Source organism: Tarenaya hassleriana, unplaced genomic scaffold, assembly GCF_000463585.1.
Source record: "Tarenaya hassleriana unplaced genomic scaffold, ASM46358v1 Cleome2, whole genome shotgun sequence".
In the NCBI taxonomy this organism is placed as follows: domain Eukaryota; kingdom Viridiplantae; phylum Streptophyta; class Magnoliopsida; order Brassicales; family Cleomaceae; genus Tarenaya; species Tarenaya hassleriana.
The window spans coordinates 6,314,802-6,334,346 of NW_010965372.1; the positions used below are offsets into that span (position 1 = coordinate 6,314,802).

General features: G+C 40.1%; 3 protein-coding genes and 3 long non-coding RNA genes across 9 annotated transcripts in view; 2 read left to right on the forward strand and 4 right to left on the reverse strand.

The window, feature by feature from the left end:
- Nucleotides 1–43: 43 nt before the first annotated feature.
- Nucleotides 44–6,592, reverse strand: LOC104812645. Of its 2 annotated transcripts, none has more exons than XM_010539919.2 (10): nt 6,169–6,592; nt 5,229–5,272; nt 4,626–4,743; nt 4,420–4,528; nt 3,149–3,702; nt 2,450–2,687; nt 2,078–2,348; nt 1,632–1,796; nt 878–1,354; nt 44–742 (listed from the first exon to the last, which is right to left on the reverse strand). In XM_010539919.2, exons 1-10 carry the CDS (start codon nt 6,371–6,373, stop codon nt 470–472), a joined length of 2,454 nt encoding a protein of 817 aa, XP_010538221.1. In that variant the 5' UTR covers nt 6,374–6,592; the 3' UTR covers nt 44–469. The 2 variants fall into 2 exon arrangements, with proteins under 2 accessions (XP_010538221.1, XP_010538220.1); XM_010539918.2 differs by having other exon boundaries at nt 44–745; nt 6,169–6,590.
- A 998-nt stretch (nt 6,593–7,590) lies between these two features.
- On the reverse strand, nt 7,591–9,332 carry LOC104812649. The gene is made up of 2 exons (XR_771625.2): nt 9,214–9,332; nt 7,591–8,092 (listed from the first exon to the last, which is right to left on the reverse strand). It is a non-coding gene; the product is annotated as an uncharacterized LOC104812649 (long non-coding RNA).
- Nucleotides 8,108–11,030, forward strand: LOC104812648 (PLASMODESMATA CALLOSE-BINDING PROTEIN 4-like). The gene is made up of 4 exons (XM_010539920.1): nt 8,108–9,074; nt 9,240–9,680; nt 10,020–10,062; nt 10,145–11,030. Exons 1-4 carry the CDS (start codon nt 8,936–8,938, stop codon nt 10,446–10,448), a joined length of 927 nt encoding a protein of 308 aa, XP_010538222.1. The 5' UTR covers nt 8,108–8,935; the 3' UTR covers nt 10,449–11,030.
- Nucleotides 9,570–10,163, reverse strand: LOC104812647. Its single transcript, XR_771624.1, has 3 exons — nt 9,953–10,163; nt 9,752–9,853; nt 9,570–9,661 (listed from the first exon to the last, which is right to left on the reverse strand). It is a non-coding gene; the product is annotated as an uncharacterized LOC104812647 (long non-coding RNA).
- Nucleotides 11,031–13,095: 2,065 nt separating the features above from the next.
- LOC104812650 (protein MEI2-like 5) lies at nt 13,096–18,266 on the reverse strand. Of its 2 annotated transcripts, none has more exons than XM_010539921.2 (12): nt 18,141–18,266; nt 16,956–17,118; nt 16,407–16,870; nt 16,145–16,303; nt 15,945–16,061; nt 15,673–15,824; nt 15,453–15,544; nt 14,455–15,364; nt 14,271–14,355; nt 14,116–14,184; nt 13,802–13,984; nt 13,096–13,551 (listed from the first exon to the last, which is right to left on the reverse strand). In XM_010539921.2, exons 2-12 carry the CDS (start codon nt 17,080–17,082, stop codon nt 13,501–13,503), a joined length of 2,409 nt encoding a protein of 802 aa, XP_010538223.1. In that variant the 5' UTR covers nt 17,083–17,118; nt 18,141–18,266; the 3' UTR covers nt 13,096–13,500. The 2 variants fall into 2 exon arrangements, with proteins under 2 accessions (XP_010538223.1, XP_010538225.1); XM_010539923.2 differs by lacking the exon at nt 18,141–18,266 and adding an exon at nt 17,840–18,116.
- Nucleotides 18,267–18,945: 679 nt separating this feature from the next.
- Nucleotides 18,946–19,545, forward strand: part of LOC104812651 — a 1,932-nt gene continuing 1,332 nt past the window's right edge. The window contains exon 1 of one of the 2 annotated variants that reach the window (XR_771627.1): nt 18,946–19,160. This is a non-coding gene — a long non-coding RNA (uncharacterized LOC104812651). The remainder of the gene's footprint in view (nt 19,161–19,545) is intronic. The other variant, XR_771626.1, reaches the window with a different exon arrangement.

Sequence of the window (19,545 nt, forward strand, 5' to 3'; positions counted from 1 at the left end):
AGACCAACAAAAAATATTATATTATAGAGATAATTATGTGAAATTGAATTTCTTGAGACAACCCAATTTATTTCTCACAGAAAATGTGGCAAACGTATGAACAACGTGCAACTAGAAGAACTACAAACAAAAAGGGTTAAATACAGAGAGAGAGAGAGAGAGAGAGAGAGAGAGAGAGAGAGAGAGAGAGAGAGAGAGAGGTTTGTTTGTTAACTAAGTTACAGAAGAAAGAAGATTGATAGATACATTCGTGGTGAAGAAGGCTCCCGTCGTAGCCGGTGGAACAGATGATCTCTTCAGCCTCTTCCCCCACCCAAAACTCCGACAACCGGCAAACCTCTATAACCGGTGACCGGTCATCCATCCATTATATATGTAAATAGCTATGGTAGTGGCCACGCAGCCCTGAAAACCCACGAGCCCTATGAGGGAGAAGAGAGAAGAAAACGAAGAAGTTAACCTTTTTTTTTCATTGATGGTGGTAAGGGTTTTGCCAGATCTGCTGCTTCGAGGGCGGACCACCGTCCCTCGGGTTTTGGGGCGGGTGGTGCTCTATGGAGATCCCCGTTTGGGGATGATAGAAATTTGGGTACCCGAGTGATCCATAGTGCTGAGAAGCCTGTGGCTGAGAATGGCGAAACTCGGGACCCTGTTGCTGTGGTTGCAGGTTGTAGTACCCGTTGGTCGGGACAGTTGACATGGTTCGGGAACCATGACCGTTATGAAGCCACATTGGCGAGTTCTCCTTACATCAACACGAAAAAAAAACGCCGGGTTAGGCTCGGAAGACGAGACAAATGACATATATATACTCAATGTGAAGATGATGGGGACGACACTTTCGTGAAATCCAAAGAGAATTGAGCGAGGAAATTACCTGCTGGTGCTGCTGGAGGGACAACATATGATTGCTCTCCTTGTATTGTGAACTCAAGGCCTCTTCATAACCAAGACTCGTCCCAGTGGGACCTGCGGATTGGTTCAGAGGGTAGTTTCCGGCTCCAACGTTACTCGAATTCCCAAACCCGTAAGCCGAGGCAGATGCTGCTCCCGGCTGAGGCAAACTGCTCGTGGAAACACTGTTTTTGTACTGCGGATGCAAAGCAGCCAGAGACTGGTGGTACGAGCTGTTGTTACCAGCAAATGCTTGCATGAAAGCCGACGGAATGTACGGGTAACTCTGGGGCAACAAAGGATAACCGATCATATTTGGGAAATGCGTTAGAGGTAAAGAGGGTTGAGCATATGGATGCATCGGAAGCTGCTGAGGAAGGGCGGGTCCAGTAGCAATATTGGCACCCGGTAAGGCTTGTTGAGCTGATTGCGCCGTAGAAATACTACCGCCTCTCAGTGCCTGCAAGCATGTAAAAAAACATATATAATTAGAATACAGCATATAGAATGAATCCCATGGCGGTTTATATGCCAATCATCTACAAGAGAAACCCTAACCCTACTTCCTTCAGACCGATTGCCAAAAGAGGCAAAATTGGCCCATCAAAAGAAAAGAACTGAGCTATACCAGAAAAAAAACAGATTTGTGCCATCGGATTCAAAGAACAGAGGTAGCATATCAGACGCATCAAAAGATATATTTTACTATCATGTTCTACAAGAGACAAAGTGATCACCTCTGACACGGAAATGCTTTGGGCATTTAGTGAAGAAGGATTGTTGCTATTTCTCAAAGGCATGGACTGTGCAACAGAGAAAGGTGAGTACTGAAGCTCGAGTTCCCTAACACTCTGCTCAGGTTGTGCCAGTAAAGTGTTGGGAATTGGGTTTGTATACCCTTGCTGAAAGCAAAACACATAAACCAAATTTCTGTCATTCAGGATCTTATAGGGAATCATCATCACACACACCACTCCAGAGGTGACAAACCTCCTTTTCAATGAAAATACAAAGCGAATCAGCAATCGGCATGAATGCATACTTGACAGAAAACAGGGTTCTTAAAAAGCTAGAGATGCACAAGCGCGGTTTCTACAGTCATTCATGGGGTTTAGTTGCATTATGAACTGTGCATGCATTACTTTTAAACCAAAATGAGTGTACTGTGCTGTATGCAGCTTACCATGACATTGGACAAAGAAGTAAGATTCGGCATCTGTGTGCTTGTCTGTGATTCATCGAATGTAGTATTCGTCTGCTGCTTAACATTTTCATAAGCATATCCTGGTTCAGATTGAGCAAAAGTGTACTGAGCAGTCTCGGGGTTTTCTTGCCTCGAAATCTCTCGCTGAGAATCCGAAGTATCATAGTCTTCAGTACTTGGATTAGACACGTGAACAATATTTCCATTGTTCGCACTTGCAAGATGTTCGTCTCCATAGAATTCCGTGTTTCTGAGCACAAGCATGTATTAGATTATTAGAAAAAACAGCAAATGGAAAAGAAACTAATCCAGAAAATTATTCAGAAAAAGAAATTAGTAATAAGGGCATGCCTAGCATCTGAATGTTTGATTTCTGGGGCTACATCTGGAGCCTCTTCTTCTAAATTGTTGCTCAAAGGCTTTGATCCAAAACCTCCAAAGCTTCCAAAGCTTAATTGCGAGCAATCTGGAGCATGCACTTGTAGATGATCTGGAATAATGACACCGGGTTTGTCCTCTTCCTCGTGATCATGATTCTCTATGCTTAATTCTTGAAGGTTCCCGGCAACAGATGAAGTGTCATCTTCATCTGAAGAATAATAACGAGACACAGAATAAGACACCATCAAGTCCAACAAGGATCTTCATATGCCAACGACCTTTCAATGTGTTTTTTTTGTTCTTTTTGCCCATCTCGAACAATAAACATCATACTGACAAACTGATGGATACCATCAAGAGAATGAAACAAATTTGAAAACGTTAAGTTTCAAAACACACTAGAGACTCGAGAAGCTTAGTCTACTACTCCATCAGCATTATGAAACCAATTCCTTCTCACAGGTGCAATAAAGAAACACCATACTAGCACCAAGAAGAAACAGAGAAAAGGAAACGCCATTGCCGAATCACATTTATGATAACACAAAGACTCAGCCAGCTTCACACATTAGGAGACATGGGCATCAACCACATCTAACAAGCGCAGACTAAAGTCACTAATAGAGAATTCATACACCACTACACACAGGAAACAATCATTCATCTTACCTTTTTCATGCTCAACAGGATGATTCTGTGTTTCGTGCTTGTATTGATTATCATCAAACTCGGTAGAAACTGCAGAGTCATTATCCAGAACGTTTCTACCAGAAACTGAACCAGGCTGCAGTTGATCTATCCCAAGATTCCCACGTGAGCCATTTTCTGCTCGATGAACCTCTTCAAACTGGGCCTTGTGTTGTTGGCCTCGTCTACCGGATTGGAAGTCAGATGGATCAGAACATATCTCTGACTCTGCATGTGCCTTTGATACAGCCGAGGTGCTAGCAGCTACTGGCTTTTCATCCAAGGGCCAGTCATCTTTGAAAAGAACATGCTGATTAGCAACTTCATGCTCACTATCTAGTTTGGGTCGCATTTCAACATTTTGCCAGGGGTTCATTATCTTGTTTAGTGGTCTACCCATCTTCACAATGTCAGCCATAGACATCTGACCTGCAGCTCCAAACCATGCAGGTTGATGTCCAGAAGCAGATTGTGATGGCTGTTTCCCATCGCCCAGGGAAACAGATGGCATTTTATTTTCAATGGCAACAAAATCACTGCAAAAAAAAAATTGCAATGAACTTGAGCCAGCTGCAACTCAGATGGGAAAATACACAAAACATCTTGCTGCAGGAAAACGAAATAGTAAAAGCCACATAATAGCAATGTCGATTAAGGCAATGTAAGGTTTAACAGATGCAAAATTCCAATAACTAGGACCATAGTCTAACTTGTAATAAAAGCCAAGACTCCATGCAAACAAACTTCAGCATACAAATATTCTCATTGATTCTAGTAAACCTAACATTAATTTTGTACAGAGGATTGGCATACTATAAGCATAGAACTTTCAGACACCAGGTACCAGAAAAGACATTTAAATTTCACAATGAAGCAGCAATTTATATCTAATGATCAGCCTCCAAACCACTAAGTCGTATAAAAACTCCAAGTTCTCATACCATGATGGAGCCAACTAAACTGTTTTTTTTTTTTTGGTTCAACAATCGACATAGGATAAAGCTTAAGCCGAAGGATCTGGCCATCTTTTGGTGATAACATTTGAGAGAATCATAGTCTATGATTTTAAAAAATCCAAAGGTCTTACTAGATGGATCTGTATGACACAATCATTGACTAAAGGGTAAAAGAAGTCTGAGATCAATTATACAGTACATTGCTTTTTCAGATCATTTGTCTGATGTAGCACATAAACTTGCCACCAAAATACAGTTGCATTCAAAAGTTTTCATATAAGAAACTGAATGGAAAACCTGTGCGAAGGCTGATTGCGCCCCACCACTCCAGATGATGCTGACCCCACATAACCCTGTCTTCCATTTTCTCTCCTGTTTGTAGATTTTCGTTGGAAGCTTCCAGATTCTGGACCATAGAAATGTGTAAGCATGAATCTTTTAGTGAAAACTAATAAATTCCTGATTCTATTTTACCAATAGCTCAAAAGTCATCAGGTTTATACCAGTAGAGCTGAAAGGTGCAGCACTACCTCGTCCAGCATAATGATCAGAACCACCTCTAACCCCATGGTTATAATTGTTATTAACACCACGTGACCTGGAATCTGTTGTATCCTTATTCTGAACAAAATGGAAAATTGGGAAATCACCAAGATTTCAGTAGAAAATGAACGAACATTAAAGGCCAGCTAACTGCAGAAATCATTTGGTCCCATCTACAAATCCAAAAGGTACAACAAGGGAAAAATATAAGTCATATGGGAAGAGTTTAAAACTATGGCATTTAAAGGCACTAAAAGTCTTCAGGGATAAAACAGAAGAATCAAGAGAATATGTTTAACATAAATGGTTGCAATTGAGAATTTGTATGCTAACACAGAATAGCAACGCAGCAGAAAATTAATCGGGGGATAACAGAAAGTAGATTAGAAGCTAGGTGATGATATAGACCACTTAGTATGAGCATAAACCTTATAAAAAGATGATGCAGATACGGTTAAGGCATTTCTAATTAAAATGGTCAATACACTGGAACCAAAGGAACAGAGAGACATTACTTGATCTATATGTCAAACAGATTAGTGTGACTTACAGTATTGACTTACCTCTTTCTTTTTATCTTTTTTGCTCTTCACCTCGTGAAAAGGATCTGAATAACGAAAGAACCAGCGTCAATATCATGAATCAAATGCTATCTATAACAAAGTGCAGCGCCTTCAATCAAAGAACAAAATTTTAACATGAAAGTTATCAGAAACGCCCCCGGCATGAAATAAGGAAGAAAAGAATAGCACCAAACTCGAGAACCATGAACACAAATAGGCAACTCATTAGCACAACAGCGATGCAAAGAGCCAGTAGTTAATGACATCTGAAACATATGCAGCAGCATAACCACGAAGAAAGGATGTTTTAAATTACACGATGACATGAATACTGGACAGAACAATATCTACATATAAAGCTAGATCACGTGCAAACATCAGAGTTTCAGACATCAACCCGATGGAGCTTGTCTACCTTTGACCTAAAAGGTTCAGCAAACCCTTATATATTGCACCCTTTGCATTTCTAATGGCACACGTGCGATAATTGCAAGAGGGCATACTCCCAGAAAACAAGATTAACTTAGAGGCTACTGTGACATCAACAAATGTCTCACCCAACCAAAGAGAGCAAAGAATACCAAGAGGGACGTGGCGCAAACAACACCAAGTTTTACGGCTCCAAGAAAAACAGAAAAGCCAGTGACGTCGAAAACAATTTCGAATCTCGACGTGAAGAATTAAATGCTTCCAAACTAAGCAAAAATAGCGGCCCCCAAAAAAGAATCTTTAGCATATTTGAACCAAAGCTAGCCCTAATTCAAACCTCTCAGTCACCAGACTATGTCAGCGTTCAGCAACACAAAACCTCTCCGGTATACAAGCAAACCCTAATTTTTTCCGCCATTAAGTCTTCCAGTCACTTCCTCAGCAGCCAAAACAACACGACCCACAAAAGTTCGAACACAAGCATTTGAAGAAAAGAAAAAAAAAAGAGAACCTTGGGAGAGGATACGATTGACGGCTTCGTTAGGATCCATGTTGCACTCCTTGAGCATGGCATAGATCTCGGCCTCAGGGCAGTTCACGATTTCCTTCAAACTCTGTACGATCTTCCTTGACCCCGACGGAATGTCTGAAATTCCATTATGGCTCTTCCTCGCTCCGAAGCTGCCGCTGCCGCCGCCGCCGACCTTGCCGCTCATCTTCTCCGTCGGATAGCTCTACCTCTCGCCCTCTCACACGGATCTGAACAAAACCACGTAGCTGTGTAGCTTTCTCTGTGGCGATGATTAGAAGAAGAAGAAGGAAGCAGGCGAAGATTAAATCTGTCGAAGGAAAACCCTCTCGTTTTTCCTTTTGTTTAACCTGTATTTTCCCACTCCAGTGAAACAACATGATTTGCATGATTATAATGCTTAAACGGCAGACAGTTTTTCTGGTTGAGACGGCGGACGGTTTACAATTCTTTCCTTTTTTCTGGTTTGAACAATTTCCAGAGTCACAATCCCAAATTAAGAAATATTTGTGTAATAATAATATGGAACAATTCGATGAATTATTATATAGGTTTAAAAACTGAATTGATGAAAACGAGGAACCGCAGAAAGATAGATGTTTGCATATAAAATATAATAAGCATACCGAGAAAAAAAACTTAATATATATAATTTGGTAAAAACAGTTTACCTAATTGGACATCTTATCCAAATAAGATGGCAACTAACAAGAAACGATAATTAAAATGTTATAGAATGATCTTAATCTAAATGCATGCTCCGTTTCACAATAATTGACCTGTTAGATAGTTAATTTTGTTTCTAAATAAATGTCCTTCTAATTTTTCTAGATAATTTTATAAAATGATTTTCAATTTTACCCTTCATTAAAACTACTTTAATTCCAATAAATTTTTAACAATTATGTAGTTTTTATCATTAAATCTATATTAAATAAAGGTATGGAAAACTTTTTTTTATAGTTTCTTAAAAAGAGTAATTATTTAGACACGGAGGGAGTAAAAGATTATTCGGGAAACCAAAATGCAATTCACTACCGTATTTCATCGTGAACGTCATTATATGTTTTATTGATCAAGAAGATCATATTTTGTTTAACAAATACAAGAAGATATAATACATATATAATTATTGCATACAATAACTAATCTAAAAAAAAATATGACCGGTGTACCGTGTACTAATAACACGATATCAAATAGAAGAGATTAATAAATTTATATGAATCCAGTGTTAACTGTGTTATTAAATTATATATGATTACTACATATATATATATATATATGTAACATGAATGTGTAAACATATATATTAACAGTGAATGAAATTAACTATGAATTTACGGGGTTTAACCCTTTTTAAGCAACGTGTTAGAAGGAGGCGAAAATTCTTTGAGTTGGATCTTAAGCCTCTTGCAAAATCAGCTTATGGCTTTACGATAACAGGACACACAACGTAAGCTAAAAGCTTTGTGCTTTTTTTACAGCATGAACCTTACCTTGTTACTTTGTTCTCCTTCCATTTTCGGACACACAGCCCCAAATGCACAAAACATCGCACGCCTGTAAAAACACACAATCCTAGTAATAGCATTTTTACCGGGAATGGCCATTTTTTCATACTCACAATGACTACTAACTGCTACGGTGACCACAAAAACCCGTAATTTTCCGAATATTTCACTCACTACGCGAACTATCTTTGTTCTCAATCCTTCCGACGCCTCGTCTCTGCTCCTCGTATAGGCCTTTTCGCCCATCACCCCTCTTTCTCTTTCCTCGTCTCGACCTCTTCACATCTCTCTCATTTCCTACCCCTGCATCTCTCCTTCCTCGTCTCGCCTAGCGTCGTTTTTCTCGAGTACAGTGAACTCATCTTCGACCTCGCCTTCACCTACAAGATAACCTATGGATAATACAACGATAGATTCTAAATTCAGAAGTCCAAAAAAACTCGAATTCAGAATCGAATGCCACAAAAAAAGCTCTACCAACACATTACTACATTTCTTTTTCTATGGCTTCACGATTATATATACATATACACATACATGTATATATAAAAGTGAGAGAACCCCACTTTGTTCCGGAGATTCCATATGTTTCACCGAAAAGTAAGAACATGAGATCTATCTGAAAACTCACTTTAGCTTTTTTATCATTATAGGTTTTTCTTTTCTCAAGGGCTTTGTTCAGTTCGATTTAGTACAATAGTAAAAAGGGGAGTGTGTGTGGCCCTATTCATAAACCGCCTTTTTGTGCCCCATGTAAATTCTAGACAGAATGTTAGAAGTTAGAACCCATGAAAACTAGAATCCTTTCGCCTGTTTTCAATAGAAACTCTTATATGACAAAAGACACATGAAAACAAAAGTTTCTGCATTCATATTTCATACTATATTACTATGAATGTTATAATCAAAAGCTTATGCAACCCCATAAAGCAGAATCATATATATCGTCGTCGACGGCCGGAAATTAGATGAGTAGATTTGAATTTTCCCAATCATGAGTATATGTATATATACACACACATACATATATATAGATAGATATTAGAAATTGTACTTGAAATTCCTTTTCCTCCGTAATGAGTTTTCTCTTTGCAATTATAGCTTTCTTACAATTCCCCCTTTCTCAAGTTTTCTTTTATTCCATCTCCTACTAGTCATGGCTTCTCTCTCCCCTCCAAAGAAATCTCTTATTCTTTACCTCACGATTTTTTTTCTCTTATATATATACTCTCTCAATGCATGAGAAGGAACTTCTACTTCCCTTATATTTCTGGTTTCTCCCACTAAAACCTGAGGGCGAGGGCAATAACATGACTCACTTAGCTCTTATTCGATGTTTCCCCGCCCTTCTTTTCTATCTTCTAATCACTTCAGGTAATCTTCCTATCTTTCATACGAACCCAAGTAAAACCGTAGATCAGTCTTCCCGGGTTTTTTTCGGAAAAGTTCACTACCTTCTTTATATAAGGATGAAGTGAAGTATATATTAGTGTAGATTGCAGAGTAAACTAACCTGGTTTCTCTGGTGATTGCTTTCAGCTCCAAATGCATTAGCTCAGGGACAAGGTGATTTACCGGTCGTGAATCCAACAAACCCCGGTGGCAGCACCACAACCCCGACCATAACCCAACCATCACCACCCGCACCAACACAACCAGGGCCAGTCACCACCCCTACTTCACCAGGTGGTGGTGGTGGAGGTGGTAATTTTGGCTCTGGAGGCGGCGGCGGCGGCGGCGGTGGTCAGTGGTGTATTGCCAGTCCAAGTGCCTCACCTAAAGCGTTACAGGTGGCTTTGGATTATGCCTGCGGGTACGGAGGAGCTGACTGTGGGCTGATCCAACAAGGTGCGAGCTGTTCCGAGCCAAACACTGTCCATGATCATGCTTCCTATGCTTTCAACGATTATTACCAGAAGCATCCAGGCTCCGAGAGCTGTGTTTTTGGAGGAACCGCACAACTTACCAGCACCGACCCAAGTAAGATATCAACTTCTGTGTAGAACCCATGGAAGATTATCATCGAAGCAAGAAAAGTAGATTCGCGTTACCTGAACTCGCTTCGTGGCATTAAGCCATCCACAGTTTGCTTCAGAGAATGTGATATAATTTAGATCGCCGCCTCCAATGGAGGGTTACTGAGTCTCGCACAACTGATCAGTTACATGCCAATGGATAATGAATTTAGGAGCAATACCGCATCATATGATCCAAATCCTTCAAAAGAGTTAAATACGGACTAGAGTTTTCACCTTTGGTTACACAATATCAACGATGGATCTCAAGTTTGATATTCTATTTCCTTTCTCATTGCCCCAGGTAAAGGGAACTGCCACTTCCCAGCATCATCTGGAGCAACCAGGTATTGTTTGTTTTCCACTAAATCGTGCTTAACCTGCAAAAAAGAAGAAAATAATAGTGATTGTTTTCCTACAAAAATGCAGCACAAGTCCACCAAATCCACTGAGCCCACCCGCTTATACTTCACCAACTAATACGGTCCCTACCACAACCTCGACAACAACACCAACAACACCAACAACAGGCTTCCCTGGTACTGGACCTACCACAACCTCGACAACAACACCAACAACACCAACAACAGGCTTCCCTGGTACTGGACCAGTGTATGGCGTGGCAGAGCCAACAGGACTTCCAAGTTCAGCAAACCTTGCATCAGGAAGCTTACTCCCACTACTTGTAGCAGCTGGAATCCTCATGCCACTACTTGGGGAAAAATATCTTTAAGCGAACAAGAATTTAAGGGACCCGTTCATTCCCTACGAATGATGAGGGGCTTCTTCCACTTGACTGCCACAATAGATGAACTTCAAAGCAAGCAGTCGGAATCAACAAGAAGATTTATTTCAAGACCTTAGTCACTCGTCATCTATTATCTTGCTATTATTCATCTTGGAAGCGTATTAGTTTACCATAAGATGTAGCAAAAACAAAGGACTTAGATATATTGCATTCTTGTAGACATATTAAGCATAGTGCATCTTTCCACAGTTTAGAGAATCAAGTTCTTAAGGGAATGCTTGATGAATACGAGAATAATATTAGACATAGTTCATCCTGCAATAACTCATAGGAAAGATATACAAGAAAGCAAACGAAAATACTTTCAACTTTCAAGTAGCTATATCACCTGTCGCGATCTACGCAGCTCAAGGGATGAGCTTCTTTCTTTTCCCAGATACTTTGAATAAGAAACACATTATCAGTTAGCTCTGCATTTGCAATTTCCCTTTCCACGAACTTCAAGCTGGATGGTCTCACTCCCGAACCAGTTCCATATGCAATCGTCCAAGGCTAAAGATCAATATGCTTCAAAAGGATAGTGAAAATTACCAACTCTTTCCTTAGAGACTGTAGAATGAGAGCATGCCGACTTGAGTTGTGATTTACAAGAAAATATATAAGGATAGTGTTTCTTGTTGTTTCGTACACAATATTATAGGGATTTGCAGACACCTTCTAATTGGTCAGGCGCCACAATCACCGAGAGCAATATGAAAAATGGCAATTTATGTTCAACTACAACAAGACAGACACAACCGAGATACAAATGGATACTAAGTACTAACAGGCATTAAGTTTTGCAATTTCAAGACATTGTAAATACAAGCGTGAATCCTGCCCACAGTTTGCTGTTGGTAACATAAAATTTCCCGGTTCTGATATCATGAGTTTACAAGAAGAGTATGCAAATCGATAGCCACACAGCATTACATATCGTCTTCTACTTCTTGCCCAACTAAAAAAAACATGTCAACGATCAAATTTAACTCTTTATTCGGCATGAAAAGATGAAAGCTAATAAAACCAATTCCACATAACATATACATTTGACAAACACAGAACTAAAGCCGTTGCTCATCATTTCATATTCGCATTTGCATTATGCGTTAAATCAACGATCGGAGAAGGAAAAGAGATAGTACAAAGAAGAGATGGTCGAGATCCACTCCAGATTATGAACACTCATATGCGCAGCGCAGTAGACGACACTCGATCCCCTCCTTCCCCGCTTCTCCACCCTCTCCGTCGCCATTTTCAGACGATCGATCGACACACTGATGAAATCAAAAGAGTAATAAAGACAAATCACTCGATAAAACAATCCAAATCACTAGCATTCGCAATCGTGCACTCTGTTTTCTCCCACCTTAACGGATTGAAGCAAGAAAGAGCTCGAATCACGACGGAGAACGGAAACATCCAGCGAACAACGCGGGATCTGGAGAGAGAAACAGCTTGTCGTTGTGATTCGGGACGCGAAGAGAGAGAGAGAGCACACGCGACGATGAGATACAGAGACTCGCAACCTTCGTCTACTTCGCCGCTGCTGAGCCGTGGTGAAGAATTCAGGTGGATATAGTAATTATCGCCACGTGGACGGTCGAGATTTCGTCCAAGCACTATCGTAGGGTTTGGTCAGCGTTTTGAAACGATACAACATGAAATCTGCCACGTAGGATCTCCACGTCAGCTCCACTAAACGACCCGCATTGACGTCATTAGAGTATGCAATTATGTGACGGACAGAACTAATTAAACACGTGCTTATTTCTTCCCATAAACCTATCACATACTATGCAAGGAATGTATAAACAATCATCACGACTACACCACGATTACTTGCGACCCAAGAAACAAACCCTACCCTTCTTCACACACATGGCACCACTAGGGAACAGAGAATTCTTTCTTCTTATGTAACTTACTAGGGTTTTTAAGGTTTAACTCTTCCTCCTGTGCTCGTCCTTTTCCAGAGGGTACTTGCACTGTTCTGATTCATGATTTCCGATAGAAGACTTCTTCACTGTGAGTTCTTTGGTTAGAGGACACCGCATCGACAAGATGTTGGGACAAGCAAAGGAGAGAATGGATGATCTTGGAGCCGAGACTTCACAGATGCTTGCTGAGTCTCTGGTTGCAATTTTACGACGGCGAGAACTGAGACAGGTTGTTGAGGAAGCTCCAAGATTTCTTCTGGTAATATGTGGTTATCAATGGCGATCCATGGAAATTCATTCTCACTGTGGCGAATCAAAGAGCAAATTCTCGGCAGAGCTGATGAAACAGAGGGGGAAGGGAAAAAATGGAAGAAGAGACCAGTCGGTATCGGAACACGATTTGGGAGTTGAGATTCGGAAGAGGAGGTTGTCGGTGGATACACTGTCTGGTCGCCGCATCCGGTGAGATTCAGGTGATAATAGCTTGAGGAGAAAGAAACAATTGCAGAAAACGAATCAATTTCCTCCGATTCTTCTGTTTCCATTTTGTAGTTCCAGCCTTAGGGCCTGTCCCTGCAATTTTACAACATATCATGATGAATGGAAATTTCATAGCATCATAACAAAAAGGAGCAACCTTTTGCACAGAAAGAGAGAGAATTTCACAGTATCATAATAACAAAAAGGAGCAGCCTTTGCACAGAAAGTACGGTAAAAAGTCTCGAGACTTCGTCTCACTGTACAAATTGCAAAACCCTTTTGCACAAAGTCACAACATAGTCTGAGCAGTGATTACTCATACCCACATAAAACAGGGTATTTCTGAAAATGGCTACATATGTACGATTGGACCAAAAAATAAACAGAGAGAACACTGAGAATGTTTCAGCTGCAACATCAAGCCTGCAAATCTGGAAAACACTTGTGGCGCCTCGGCCGGTGACTTTTGCCCCTCGGCTTAAACTTGAACACTTGAATATGTACGGTTAAATTAGCTGGGTAAAGATGGGACGCACCAACAGCAATAACAACAACAACAACAGCGTTCTTCTCGGGCGTTAGTTCTCATCTCCCACGTCATCATCTCCGCTCCGAGATTGCAGGTTTCCCTGGATGATGCGTAGAAAGGAAAACAGCCGACTTCTTAATGTGGGAAATTGGTAAATGATCATCGAATTTTGCAGCAAATGATCAAACCGTATGAATTGTCATGAAGTTCAGATGAAGTTCCTCATCATAAAGTTCAGAAGTTTGGTTGGTTATTTTGGACTGCTTATCTCGAGTATTTAAGGATAAACAAAAGTACCCGGAAAAAGATTTAGAAACAGGGCGGGTTTATATGTTCATTAACGGTATTACCTGTTCACTAGATTCCGAACTGTTAGGGAAATCAAAGACAATAGGACGGCAGCGAGTGTCTTCATTCATCAAGCTTGAGTTCTGAAAATGTGCTATCAGGGCGGTTTTCCCCTGTATCCGAGCATATGCCAAAGAGGCTACTTTCTCGCTGTTAAACTTTTCCCACTTCTTCCCATTAAAAGCCTGCAAAAATGAGTTTAAAAAACATGACTTCACTCTCCAGACATGAACAGGAAGAACAAATACGACAGAATGCATTTGTTCAATCAAAATACTTCCAGAAGCCAGCATGAGAAAAATCCAGAGGAGAAGACCTCATAGAATGGAATGATGAGATTTGGAGAGAGCATGTTAATGAAGGCATAGCCCACGTTGCATTTGTTCTGCAAACAAAAAAATGGATTCAGAACCGACATCTCGATCAGGAAACCCTAGCTCGGAGTCTCCTATGAGTAAAAAACCACCATACCTTAAAATCTATCGGCAAGTAAAGAAAGTCGTACGTTCCTTTGTTCTTTTCGTCAATAGCCGCTAGCAACATCTTGGAGGTGTATCTGTTGAAAATGGCAGGGAAAATTTTTGTTAAGGGATATGGCTGTATCAATCTGTAAAGTGTAAACGATATTTCATGAAAAATAATTACAAAAGCTTACTTATTCGGGATGTTTTTTATCATCAAGGTAGTCCGACTATCCTCTCCACTAATAATTTTTTCCAAATCAAGTTGAAACTGCTTCCTGTTTTCTACCTGGCCCGCATTACTCTCAGTTCTTCTGGGCCTTCCGTTTTCAGAGAACCCCTCAAATCCCGAGGGGAACCTTCCAGGGTGAAGACCATTGTTTAAGAGGACAGGACCAAGTCTAGGCAATGACATCATTCTGAAACTTGAAAACCCATTTTCGGCCATGCTTCTCGGGTTAATAATCCCGTTATTTGCAAGCTTTGACGGGAAACTTCCACCATTGAGACCCATGCTTCCCGTTCCTTGAAACCCAACGGTGTTCATGAACAAAGTATCTCTTGAAGATTCCGGAAAGAATCCAAAATGCTTTTCTAGAGGAACACCAGATGGTGCAGACCCAACATGGAGATGATGGTTGTGATGTTGATGCGGGGATCCAACAGACCGTTCTAATCGAGATGCATACGTAAATCCATGACCTTTACTTTCCGAGGAAAATGGATGACCGATAGATGATTTTGACCAAAGTGAGGAGCTTGAAAGTTCTGACCGTGAGTTAGGGCTTCCCCACAAAAACTCTGATCCAGACAATGTCTCGATACCACCTCCATTTCCCGTCGAAGAACCAACAGAAGAGATATTTCCAATGTAATGATCCGACTTTGGCTCTTGAAACACGTTGCTACCGATATGACCAAACTTTCCTTGCTCCCGGCCAATAGGTGCAAGCTTCAAGCTCGGTCCTTGAGGATTTAGAACAGAAGCCAAACCAGACAAGTGGCTGCTCCTCGTAGGGCTTCCGGTTCCAAAAACCGGTGACTTACTAACCCCGTTTTGGAGAGGACTACACTCAACAGGACTGTTCAGTTGCAACCAGTTGCCTGAGACAAGAGCTTATATTCTTTAGATTCTCATGAAGAACAAAACTACAATGTGACTCACAGCGCAATATATTTTCAACCAGCCCACCTGGAGGAGAATTGGCCATCGGTGAGCCAACCAGATGTCGGTAACTGTGCAAATCATCATGTTCGAGTTCTTGGTTAAGTTGCAACATCAAGCTAGAAGATTGAAAAGAGTGTCAGACACAAAATTTCACATTCTAAAAGAAAGAAAAAAAGGTTAAGCCAGTAAAAAGGTTAACAAAACATTAATTTACTGAATATGACTGATCAAGAAAGGTACAAACTTTCGGCGAGCTCCTCCAGGACGACTGGGTTCGACTTTTATACGTTTCCCTGCAATCTCACACCTATTCAATGCCTTGAGTGCTGCTTCAGCAGCTCTTACATCATAAAACTCTATGAATTTGTGGTGCCTTTTATGCGGTGTTTCCCTTATCTGCGATTTTCAAGAGGAAACTAGCTGTAGTTAACACGGTATTTTTTTCCCACCTCAATGGAATATAAAAGACATATTATGTTAAGGAAAAAAAACGAATAAAAACAACATATCTATCACCTCTTTGATCTCGCCATGAGCACCAAAAATTCGATGAAGGTCATCGTTTGAAACTGAAGGATCCAGGTTAAAAACTACCAATGTCCCCTGATTCAGATCTTTCTCTGATGGATTATCCTAAAGGCGAGACAGCGCAAGTATAATAGTTAGGTAACCAGTTGCACCCGGAAAAGTTGACAATGCATAGAAATTTCTCAAACCTTGGGAATTGAGAAGTGAATATCGAGTTTCCTCCTTCGGAGTGGCTTGTTTTGTAACGCCCGAATAGCTGTTCGAGCAGCACGGATATCATAATAAGATATCATGACAAAGCCCCTATGCTTACAAGCAGTATACATTGTCCTTATGTCCCCATATTGCTGGCCCAAATGACAAAAAACAGAAACAATCAGTTCATAATATTAACACTCAGAATGACAATTTCAATACACAAGGACTGTCCAATCTCTTCTTTTTAAGTACCTCAAAGAGAGCTACGAGCTCGGAGTCCTCGACATTGCTGTTAATATTCCGGACGAACAATGTTCTCGAGGGATGCTCACCATATGGATGCTCACCAGCAACTGTTCCAACACCGTTTTGAATACCGTAATGTGGAATCCCATTTCCACCGAGACTCCTTGATATCGATATTTTAGGCATACCCATGTTCAAGTAGTCTAGTGCATCAGCTTCCAATTCCATTCCTCCCCCACTACCAAAAAGATCAGAATCATCAACATCCTCCAATGTATTGGGCAGTTCGATCAGGTCTAAATCATCCATTATCCCTGCCAAAAGGTCCTCTTCGTCATCGGGAAGCAGGTTGCCAATGGCATGAGATCCAACATCAGCCAATGGATCATCGGCACTTCCATGAAACTTGTTAGACCCAACAGCAGTATCATCCACCAGTGGGAACCCATCTCCGATCTCATTCAATTGCACTACAGATAAGTAAAAGCGGGTAAGAATGCAGCCTAAAGAGAATGGTGGATTGCATCTATCAATGACAAGGGTATCTGTGAGTACATTTTTCATGGGGAAGAACAGGTAATGAGCTAGAGAACAGACTAGCATCACTGGAGATGTGATGATGGTGGCTAGATCCAGAAAGAATCCCCCAAGCACGAGCTTCACCTTCTTTTGGTATATCCATCAGCAAATAATTTCTTCGAAATGTGCAATGTAATACCTAATACACGATATTCAACCACATTACTTTGCCAAAAGACCAATATATACAGAGATACAAGACATTGGATCCATAGCATTACAGAGAAACTGCACATCATAAATACTTTGATCAAGGAGAAGTTCGATTTTTTGTATCAGCATAATCAAGATTACGCTGAAATGGCAGCTACAAATACAAGAATGGACAGAACATCTGAAGTCTCAGAGCAAGGACAAACTGCAGAACATGAATGTGTTAATTGAAAAACAAAACATGAAAAACCAAAAAGACTGAAACAAAGGGTGAAAAGAAAGAACCACCACTTTGCAAAAGCGAATTACTTCAAAGAAATATTTAACCGACACTACAGAAAGCTTGATCGATGAGGGATGATGCCCAAACCAGATACAAATCCGACTACTCATGATAAAAAGAAAGATGAATGGATAAACTTCCTCAGAACCCAAAGCTTGTTTGACATGAAATTAATTGTGTGATTAAGCTCAAAGCCTCAAGAAACCAACTGGACGATAAGCAAATTCCAAATTCTTGCAGGAATCTTAAAAGTTTACTAACAAAACAGTCAAATGATTGATCTATAACCCCCAAAAGTAGAAGTTACACAAAATCAAACATTAGAATCAAGAACGACAACATAAATGAGGTAGCGATATGAAGAGAGGGCCATTCAAAGGATCCAAAAACACAAAACTGGGTTGCTTGGTTGCGTGAAACTAACCGATTAATTAAGTCAATCACAATAAGAAACCAGCTTCCAATGCAAAAGGGTCGTCGAAAGGTAAGATTTTTACAAGAGCTTTGCTCCATAACAATCGAAATAAGCAGGATTCAGCCAATAATCATCCGCAAAATGAAATTTTGCTGTTCGCTCTTCGACCCAAGATGAAATTTCGATTAAAATAGACAGGAAAAACGGAAATCAAGTAGAAATTCAATTCGATTAGATCAAAAACCATCAGACCCAGAAAATTTTTTGCTGCAAAATCGCGAAAAACGGAAAGCAAGGATGTAAAGCTTACCTCAAATGAGCAGTTACCAATACCCACGATCACGAGAAAAGAAGAATCTTTACCAACAAAAAAACGAGAAAATTTAAAGAAAAAAGCAAGAAGGAAAATTTTTGGTCTTTTTCTCCTTTTTTAATGATTTATTATACGACGAATACGAAGGAGTGAAAAAAAAAATATCAGAAGACAAGAGAGGATGAGAATGATTGATGGCTAAAGGGTTTAGTATTAACTGCATTTAAATAGATTTTGGGGTCCGATATTGACACTTCATTATTTAATTTTATAAGCTACAATTATTACCACATTAATTAGTCATTTGTTAATTACACCTCAACCTTATCCATAAATTAGTAGAAGCCACTAAGCTTCCAAGACTCAATTTCTAAAACCCTAGATTAAATGGCAAAACAAAAACGAATTATAAATATACACAAACGTCCAAAATTTCTATATTATCATATTATTAACAAGTGAAATAATATACCTTTGAAAAAAAATGGAGAGCGGTTTGATTCCATTTTTTCCTTTTATGTGTGTCGGTCGAGTATTTCATAATTGTTTTAAAAAAAATTACAATCAATTATCTTTAAATTAAAATTTTGGTGTATAATTATATGTTAAAGAATTTGTCGGTTGGTTAAAGGAGCGGATAACATCATGGGCCTGTACGAATGGGCCTTACCAAATCTAAAATGGGCTTAGCCCATAGACTGTAAACGTCGTCGTTTCATACAGTCGCAACACGTCAGCAAAGGAAAAACCCTAAACAAGAAAACCCTCGATAGTCTCTTTATATAATGCCAAAGCTCTCTTGTTCTTCAACACAAAGCACGCAGCATCTGCAAAACCCTAGTTCCGTTTCACTCCTTTTCGTGTCCTCTCTCCATTCCAGTTCCTCGGGTTCTCTTATAAATCTCAGCCTTCGGGTGATCTCCGTCAATCTGTTTTTTGTTGTGTTTCGATTTGTATTGATATCGCTCGATGAAGATGATGAGAAGTGTATGTCGCCCCAGTCTTATTTGCTTTCATGTATGATTGCAATATGGTGATTGACAGTATTCTCTGATTCTACGATTTCAATTATCTGTTTGAATTCGAATCTACTGCTATGGATATGATGATTTTGGCATTTCGTGACACCCAGTCTGATCTGCATCTGCAGAGTGATTGATTTGCCTTGTAATCTGATCCTTTCCTGTTGTTTGCTTCACTATACACATTTCAATCTTCTTTTTCCTGTTTGTAAAATCATAGTTTTCCACAATTTATTCTGTGCTCTCATCTGCTGAAGAGGAATGAGGATATATATCCAACGTCTGCAAATCTGAAGCTTTGTGTTGAATACTCAAACATGCACTACCATCTGACCTCTTCCGAGTCTGAAGCTAACAAAGTTTCGGAGTGGTCCAACGAT